Source organism: Acanthisitta chloris, unplaced genomic scaffold (genome assembly GCF_000695815.1).
Source record: "Acanthisitta chloris isolate BGI_N310 unplaced genomic scaffold, ASM69581v1 scaffold21690, whole genome shotgun sequence".
NCBI classification, from domain to species: Eukaryota; Metazoa; Chordata; class Aves; order Passeriformes; family Acanthisittidae; genus Acanthisitta; species Acanthisitta chloris.
The window spans coordinates 2,312-11,526 of record NW_008653606.1 but is presented as its reverse complement, the minus strand read 5'-3'; the positions used below and the strand labels follow the sequence as shown (position 1 = coordinate 11,526).

At 46.6% G+C, this 9,215-nt stretch overlaps 1 protein-coding gene across 1 annotated transcript in view; it reads right to left on the bottom strand.

Moving 5' to 3' along the window:
* Positions 1 to 8,225, bottom strand: part of RILPL1 (Rab interacting lysosomal protein-like 1) — a gene marked incomplete at its 5' end in the record, with an annotated part of 17,690 nt that extends 9,465 nt beyond the window's left edge. Inside the window, 3 exons of the mRNA XM_009081817.1 lie at positions 1,279 to 1,506; positions 2,653 to 2,771; positions 8,075 to 8,225. Coding sequence (XP_009080065.1) covers positions 1,279 to 1,506; positions 2,653 to 2,771; positions 8,075 to 8,225 — 498 coding nt within the window. The remainder of the gene's footprint in view (positions 1 to 1,278; positions 1,507 to 2,652; positions 2,772 to 8,074) is intronic.
* Positions 8,226 to 9,215: the final 990 nt, after the last annotated feature.

Sequence of the window (9,215 nt, the reverse complement as noted above, 5' to 3'; positions counted from 1 at the left end):
CCTGCTGCTCAGACCTCAGCACCAGCTGCATTTGCCCACTCACTCTGCCTATTCTGTGCTCCACTCCAGCACCCCAGCAGTAATGTTTGCTTTTCATGGACATTTGTGCTCATAACACTTCACTACACAAATTCCAAACGGAAGCAAAGGCAGAAATAAGGCCAAAGTTGGTTCCTCTGAGAGATGCCTTTAAGTATTTATACTTGGATTTGGTAGCAATAAACCAGCTCAGTCCTGACAGATCCAAAGCACCGTGAGGACCAGGTGTGCAGAGTTCTACACTGCCTCTGGGGCTGCTTCTGACACAGTTTCTTCTCCCCTGTGGTTCACATGCCTCCACCACCACAGTGCACCTTTGGGACTCATCAGGCTCTGCTTATTTGCAGACTTGGCAAATCTGAAGCTACTTGTCAGCTGCTTGTCTTTGGAAAGCCCAAATTTTAGGGATTGGTTTGGTTGTTGTGGGAGAAGGGGTAGGTGTGTACAAACAAAATGAAGCTGGATGTGCTGATACAGCCCTGCCAAAAGGCTGTCTGCCTCCAACACCAACTAACAGCTGATATTCCAGAGATTTTGGATCAATTCATGCTGTTTTTAATAGAACATTCTCTTTTGAGGCAATGATTTGTTCTGATACCTGGCAAATTCTGTGCCCTAGTGCATGACCCAAAGGTCACACTCCCTAGGATGGAGGATGGGTAGCCAAGTCTAAGGGCAGAACTGTTCCCTCACTGCTAACTTGTGCTGCCACTCTGCCTTCTGTGAGACCAGTTTACTGTGCTCAGTTCTGGGCCCCTCAGCTCAGGAGGGACATTGAGGTGCCAGGGGAGGTTCTGGTTGGATATTAGGAAGAGATTTTTTACAGAGAGAGTGCTCAGGCATTGGAATGTGCTGCCCAGGGAGGTGGTGGATTCACCATCCCTGGAGGCTTTCAGGATGAGACTGGATGTGGCACTTAGTGCCATGGTCTAGTGACCACGGTAGGGTTGGACTTGATGATCTTGGAAGTCTTTTCCAACCTGGTTGATTCTATGATTCCCTCCTTTTGGAAAGAAAGGTTTGTTCCACTGGATCAACACCCACCCTAACAGGGCCTTCCCGGTCACAGTGCAGTGAGTGACATCACTCTCTGTGTGTCACACCTGGGCACAAGGTGCTGTCTTCAAGTCCCACCATTGCCTCTAGTGTGTATCAATCACATTCATCTTTACCCAAACAAGTACTTGGTATGAAGTCTTTTAAAAAAGCTGTTTAAGAGCGAATTAAAGTGCCTCTTACCTTTACTTCCTCCCCATTCTGGGTGTCCTGGCTGTCCTCCCCCTGCAGTTTTTCTCTGAGCTTCCCCAGCTCTGCTCTCAGGTTGCCCATCTCCTGCTCCTTGGTTTGCAGATATGCTTCTAACTCCACCTTCTGCTCGATCAGAGCCTTCCCTTGAGCCTCCACCACCGTGATCCGGTGCCGCAGGTCGTGGTTAATCTTCATTAACCTGTTCTGTTGCTGCTGAAGCTGCAAAACATCAGTGCAACAGGTCAACAGCCATGTCCCAGACATCATGTAGTGGGTTCCTCTTGGATTTGATCTGGAAAATTCTCCCCCCTCCTCATCCACGGAATAATTTGTTAATATCTAATTATCTACTACAGTTGCAGTCAGCAAAATTGAATTGGTTTCTAGAGTAAAGAGGTATTTTTTCCCCTAGCGCAGAGAATTCTCCAGCTAAAAGCAAATCTGTCACTTCTGATATTGTTTCGAAAAAGCAAAGTTCAAGGGCAGGGTGACTTAGGGGATTCTGCATCAAATCTTAACCCAGAGGAGAAGAAAGACAAGACAGAGGAATCCTCAGTGGTCAGTTTATAAGTACTTTGCTTTGAGCTCTGAGGCTCTGAAAGGCTGTGGCACCTGCAGAGATCACCCAGATCTGGCCCTCACTAGCAACACAAAGTCCCATGGCCTAAGGAGACGAGGCAGTGTGAGGATGGGAAGCAAAATGTGGGTAAGGAGGTCATTCCTCCTGACACAAAAAGTGCCAAGACGTCACGTCATTCCCGAAGTCACCGTGGAGTCTGTGATTCATCTAAGGCTAAACCTGGAACAGAAGGTCACTGCTGGCAGGAGTGAGTGACCTGGGCTGGGCTCAGCCCTTCCTCCCAGCCCCTTCCTGTGCAGGGTGACCCACACTGCAGCCCTGGTGTGGCAGTGTGTGTGGAGTCCCTGCTGCCAGCTCTGCAGACAGGGTATGGAAAACACACAGCAGGGATCCCTGGCTGGGTGAGCCATGGGGTGCTGAGCTTGCACTGCCAAAGCACATTCAGGAAACCCGAGAAAACTACCTGTCCTGTTCCCAAGGAAGGAGAGAGGTATCAGGTTTTTAAGGAAACAACAAAACAACCTGTTCTTCCTTCACCTCCTCTCTTGTTACACTGGTTCCAGTCTCATCCCAAGAGTGCCTGGCCTGGAAGGCAGCAGCAGGTGTGTGTCTGCTCTGAAGTTCTGCCTCATCATTTTGGACACTCCACAGCCAAGCTGAACACTTCAGCTGCAGCACTAGTAATCTGGCATTGCTTCCACAGTCTACATTAACTTCAAACTTGAAACCAGGCTACGGAAACATGGTGAGAAGGAAGAGAAATAGGAAGACTAAGAGCCACTTACAGCCTCTACATCCTCATTTTTCAGTCCGAGTTCCCGATCCTTCGCTCTGATTTCATCCCTCTGTTTATCCACCACTTCCTTCAGCTTCTTCATGACTTGCCTCTCTCTCTCTGACATTCCTGGTTAAAAAACAAACACAGAAAACAAACTAAGGACAATCAGGAGCTGCTGAGACTGAGAACAATAACAGTGAGAAATATTTTGGGCAAGACTCCGGAAGTTGCCTGCAGGTAGAATTGCAGAGAAGCTGTTGGAAGATGCTTTAAAGGTTACTTCAAGGGTAATAGAGAAAACAGATGACACAATTCAGTCCATAAAGCCACTGCACAGAAACTCCTTAAGAAAGGAACTGACAGTCCTCAGAGCCATTTCTACCAGTGGAGTGACACTGCTGCCTCAGTAGTTTTACATCAAAGTTCACACTGCTGTGCCCCAGGGAGTTTGCATATCTGTGTGATATTCTGTACAATCAGCTGGCCAAGACCCTGTGAAGATTATAAAAAAGATGATCTGGATCCTCAGCAAGATGTAAACATGTCACTGCTGTGGATTGAATCTGGATCCTGAGGTGCACTAGACTAGAATGATTTTGTGTTGAAACCCAATTTTGTGTGGGGTGAGAGGGAGATGAAGCAGAACCTTCAGAGGGTACACCCACCCTGCACCCAGAAACGTTTAGCCTGAGTTATGTTCACATATTTTCTCCTTGTGTTTTGCCACCCTTTCCCCATCCTATTGTCTGATATTTCATACTTAGAATAAGTGAGAGAAAATTACTACATGGCATTTCACTGGTGAAAGGTGTTTGGAACATTGCCAAGAATCCAACACTGATCCTGTCTGAAAATAAATGAAAGGTGAGATTAACCTGAAATCTGACCAATAAATCATTAGGAAATGTGATAAAGCACAGAACAGGAAGCTTTCTTCCATGTGCCATGGCAGAGATAATGGGGATCTGGCACTGCAGTGATGTGCTCTTCAGAGCAGACACAGAGCAGAGGATTTAACTGGGTGAGATGATGAATCTGCTGCGTTGGCTTCCCTGGTAACTGCACAGAGATGTGCAGTTTGATGGTCCCAAACTATCACACAGAATCACATTGTACAACGTCCCTGAAGATGAAACCCTGTGATGAGAGCAGTGTCTGGCTGCTCTGGCCAAAGTCCAGCCCAAGCAGGAGCTCCAATCCAAAGTACTTCATTATGTGGATCCTCAGCTTCTTTCATTTATGAACTGTGAGTGGTGTTAATTCACTCCCTCCTCTGGGCTGGCTGGAAAACCACTTCCTTTTTAATATGTTAAAGCAGTTCCCACATCAGCAATATGCTCCATGTGCATCAAATGTATCCAGCCAGGCAAGTCTCTACCCTCCAACATCAGCTCAGACTTTCTGGTTTTGTTCTTCCCTCATCAGAGAAATCCAGAGCTGTTCCCATAAGAGAATTTGACTACATGCCTTGAGGAACTCCAGCTCACAGGTCAGCTACAGTGTGAACTGATGGATAACACAGCAGAGCAGGACAAACCTCAGAGAAGGAGAGAAAGGGAGTCATGGTGGGGGATGTGCAGCTCGGAGCTCCCACAAAGGCATGGGAAGTGTCCCAGGGAAAACAGTAGCTCTGATCCCTCACTGCTCAAGGACCAGAGCTGTGGTACAGCAGAGAACAGGGAGCTGTTCTGGGAAAAGGCCTGGTGGTCATGGCTGGCTGGGAATGGCTCAGAGGATGTGTTCCTGTCAGACCCCAGAAAAGAGCTGTCAGTGACATGGTCTTCACATTCTACTGTTACATTCTCATCTCTTTTACTTCTGTGGTATATTTGCCTGCTCTATTTCTGGACCCTGGGCCCTACCATCCCTGTGCTCTGGGCTCTAGTTCTCTGCAGGATCATTTTAATGCTTGTACCCACCAGGGAGGGCAAGGAGACTGACACATACTGCTGTGTAACTCTTCTGAAAGACCCACACTGTCCTCTCACAACACAGCTCTGGTACCTCACTGTACTCCCAAACCTGGACCCACCTGCTGCAGCCATTCTCAGGGCTGGGGCCTAAAACATCAGCTGTATTTAAAACAAAAACATCCAGAACTTTGCCTGGAAGTAAAAGGAGTGTGGTGAAACTTTACACTGGTGGTTTCACCAAGAAGGAGCTAGGACAAGTGAGTGCAGTGATATCCCCTAGGACCTGTGAGATGCTTGGAGATCTCTGGATAGCAGATGCTATTTAAGGGATGAAGTACCATTTCAGTGCTGACTGCTTATCCTCCCACTGTGCTCATTCTTCTCCCTAACATTTGGTGAACCTAAAAGGCTTCAACTGCGTGCACAGATCACTACAATTTTTCTTTCAAGAGGAGGAGAAAGGAAAGGTGGGAAGTGTTTGTGAAACAGTCAGATATCCTTCCATCTCCTCAGGCACTGGGAGAGAGGAGAGGGAAATCACTAAGTGCCCTAAATGTAAAATAATGATCTCTAAATTATTCAAACTCTAATACAAACTGCAAGATCTTCAATGGCACACCCAGCTTGGCTTCCCCAGGCACATCCTATGAGCAGCTTCCTGTGGATTGCTGGGACTGTTCCAACAGGAGAAAGGAAAGCAGCTGGGGTGGGGGACACCAGAGGAAAAAGAAAAGTAACTGAAAAGAAAAGAACATCCTTTATATTTAGGGATCTATTTCCTGTTGTGTCCACACAACATCTCTCCCAACAGGCCAAAGTGCCAGTCAGGGCCTGTGGCACTGAACCACTACCTAAATACTTAGAACCTAAGTTCAGCTTCACTTCTGGAAGGGAACTGGAGGTTCTGCAGCACAGCAGAGTCACACACATCCTGCTGCCTGTGCCTCACCTCAGCCAGGCTGAGACAGCAGCTTCCCACTGCAGTGACACAGCAGCCTGCTCGTCCTGTTTGACACCCTTGGGACAAGCTTCCTTGAGGCATTTTCCTAGGATATTCCACTCAGTCAGCACCATCAGACAGTGCTCAGTTTGTGCTTGGGAGGAGTCACATTAATGCATGTTACAGACTCATCTTTAATCCCTCCTGTGTGCTTTGTGTTCTGCCACATGTCCTCTGACATGAACCCTGCTCTGCTCAGGCTGCACACAACACTCCTGTTAGGGTGGGATTGCCCCTGCCTCTCCCACAAAACCTCCAGTTTGGATGGGATTGCCCCTGCCTCTCCCACAAAACCTCCAGTTTGGATGGGATTGCCCCTGCCTCTCCCACAAAACCTCCAGTTTGGATGGGATTGCCCCTGCCTCTCCCACAAAACCTCCAGTTTGGATGGGATTGCCCCTGCCTCTCCCACAAAACCTCCAGTTTGGATGGGATTGCCCCTGCCTCTCCCACAAAACCTCCAGTTTGGATGGGATTGCCCCTGCCTCTCTCATAAACATTTCCTCACACTCAAGTGAAGCTCTGAGAGCTCTGATGTGACTATTAATTGGGAGGATTGAATCTCAAGGTCTTGCACACCCAAATCTGTGGCCTCTGTGGCCTGTGCTAAAAATAGCTTCTCCAGCTAAGTGGTGAGTAAGCAGTGAGCTGCTGATCCCTGGGGACAGCCACTGAGGGGAGACATGATCACAATACTAAACCATGCTGAGACAGGAGCACTGGAGCCTGGGCAGAGTTACAGCAGCTAACACAGTGTTTAGCTTGAAAACCTGCCTGTCTGGGCTCTGTGTGCATCAGACCAAAGGATGGAGACTGAAAAAGAGCAGCAGGACTGATTTCTGACACTATCCAAACAAATCATCTGAGACAAATCTATCCCTGGTCACTAATGACAAAATCTCCTCAAAGGAAAACAGTTGGGTTTGATATGATAGATCCAAATAATAAGATGGGGTTGCTATAAATGAATGTGATTTTACTTAGACTGATGATTTGGGCCAAAGAATATCAGTGAACGCAGAATCTAAAGTCTGGAATGGGTTTATGGGTTTTGTTTGTGTTGTTACACTTGGGCAGACACAGTAAAAATAACATGACAAGCACGTCTGGCATTTCTTGGCTAGCTGGCTGTGAGGAGTGTGGCTATATTTAAATGCAAGCACATGAGCTGCTTTTTTTTTGGAAAGAGAAAGAGGGAAAAAAAGACAAGAAAACAAAGGGGAAGCTGCTTCTTTATAACAAGATGTCAGTCTTCATGGGCCATGACTCATCACTGCCAGGCTCAATTTTGCACGGGAGTTATAAGCCTGACATTGAGCTACTTCTTTGCCACTAATTGACTCCTAAATGGAAAGCTTTGCAGTTGTTCCTCAAAAGTGGTTATCCGGAGAGGTTTAACAATTTTTGCTTTTTGAAGGTTTCATTATACACTTCCCCAAGGGCAGGTGAGCAGCACTCAGCCTTGGGGACACAGCAAGTGCAGCTTCTGGAGTGTGGGACAGAGTTTTATCCACCTCCAGCAAACCTCCACTTAATCCCTGCCTCTGGTGTCTGGAAAAGGATATCCCTTTGTTCCCAGAGCTTACTGGAGAGCTGCAGTGGCTCAGCTGTGTGCTGTGTTTTCAGGCTGCTCAGGCACTTTGCAGGCTACACTCAGGACATCACAAATGGACTTAGGATCTCACAAGCCTCAAATTCTGTGCTCAGAACAGTGGAGCAAACAAACATCTGTTCCTCTGCCCCTGGGAGAGAGCTGAGTGCTGAGCTGTGGGTGAGAGCTGAGCCTGGCAATTGTCTCAGTTGCTGCAGTGAAATCTACCTGTACTTGAACTTCCTTTTGCCTCAAGAAAGAGGTTGGCCACAAATAGTTTGTTTCAGCTCTTTAGGATTCATCCAGCCCTGGATTATAAATCTCTTCACTCGTTCTCAGTTGGCTCTGAGTCCCAAAAAAGGGAAGGAACCCTAGAGGCAGGTAAACCAAACCAAAACAGTCTTCTACTGGTGTTCTCCTGGAGTATCTCCATTTGGGGCCTGATACCATTCAGCCAAAGAAATCCTGATTTGCTACTTTACAAACACTTGCCCTGAACAGATCAATAGCTGCACTTGGTTTTGTGCACAACAGTGTGAAACAAACATGATAGATCATTCTATTTGTATCAGAAAACATAAGGCTGAAGAATGTTGGGTTGTTTTGCAAAATGAGAACTAAAAAAAGCAGCAGACCAAAATGTGTACCTAGATTTTACTTTCAGAGATGCTTCTCAACCAAACAAAAAGTTGTTCAGGCTTTTCTTTCCCTCCTATCCCCAACTCTCATCGTGTCTTCAGCATCATCATGTACACAGAAATTTTCTAGTCAGGTAAAAAACAAATAAGCAAACAAACAAGCCTCCAAAAATCAGATCTGCATTCATCTACAGGAAAGAAAGCACCAGAGTATCCAGTCAGAATATTTTGATAGTGTATTGCTTTTTATAACAAAGCAAGTACTGAATTGGAAGTGTCAAACTTGCCTTCATGCTTCTGAAATTCCTCTTCTGTGAAATTAATGTCTTTGTGAGACAAGTTTGTCATCAGTTGTTTATTCTCCTCCTGCAGCTGTGCAATTTGGGTAAGAAGGTCCTGTGCTTCCCCTCTCCAGACATCCTCCACCAGTTCTAATTCCTAAAGGGTAGACCAGACACATTTATATTTTTCAACTTGTTAAGTCTTTGACTGGACTATTTGCAGATCAAACTAGTAACAATCCTACAATGATTCTTATGACAAGCAATTAAATGAGACTACTTTGAATTTCTTAGAAGACATCTACTGTTCTAATGCAGCAGGAAACCAACTATCAGAGTCTCCTTGTGCTCTGTGCTGGATGTGAGTCCCTGAGGAGATCATTCCTGATGCAAACACCTCTGGAGTGCAGGTTACCCAAGGGATAGCTCTGTATTCCCTGTGAGGACCAGGCTAAGGGGCTGCTGTGTTAGACAGATGAGAAAACACAACCAACAATTCCCTCCTGCATCCCAGGAAGCAGCTGCAAAGCTGCTAGAAATGCCCCCAAACCATCACAGAGCGAGGCCCAGGAAGTCCAGGTTGGGTGTGCTTGTTCTGACACAGTCTCTGTCTAAATTTCTGTTAGGAAACACAAGTGTGAAATAATGAGTGTGTGATCCAGTGCAGCAAAGTCAGAGTAAACACAAGCCCAAAACATCCCTGACCATGCTGCTGCCCATGTAAATTGTTCTACATGGAGTGCCCTGAGTGGCATCTGTGTTAGTGGCAGTGAGGCCAGTCAAAACAGCTCCCATTTGTCAGGACACTCTGTGTCAAGAGCAGCTGTCACCAATCCTCGTAAAGGTCAAATTAGGACAAAAAGTATAACGTCCTGAAGGAAAACAGTTGTATTTAGAGCTCTGCTTGTTCCAAAAGCTTTTCTCTCTGTCATCCTCCTGCAGTGAGGAACATTCCCTGCTCCATTTTTCACGTATGTGCTTCGACCCAAAAGCTCCATGCAAATCCCTGGAGCCAGGCTGAGTCACTTGCTGACTTTCACATCCATCCACATGTCCCTTTCCTACCTAACAACAAAACACATTCAGACAACAACCCAGCCAAGCACAGCTCCAGGCTAAAATAAGCTCTGCTGAGAGATGAAAGGAT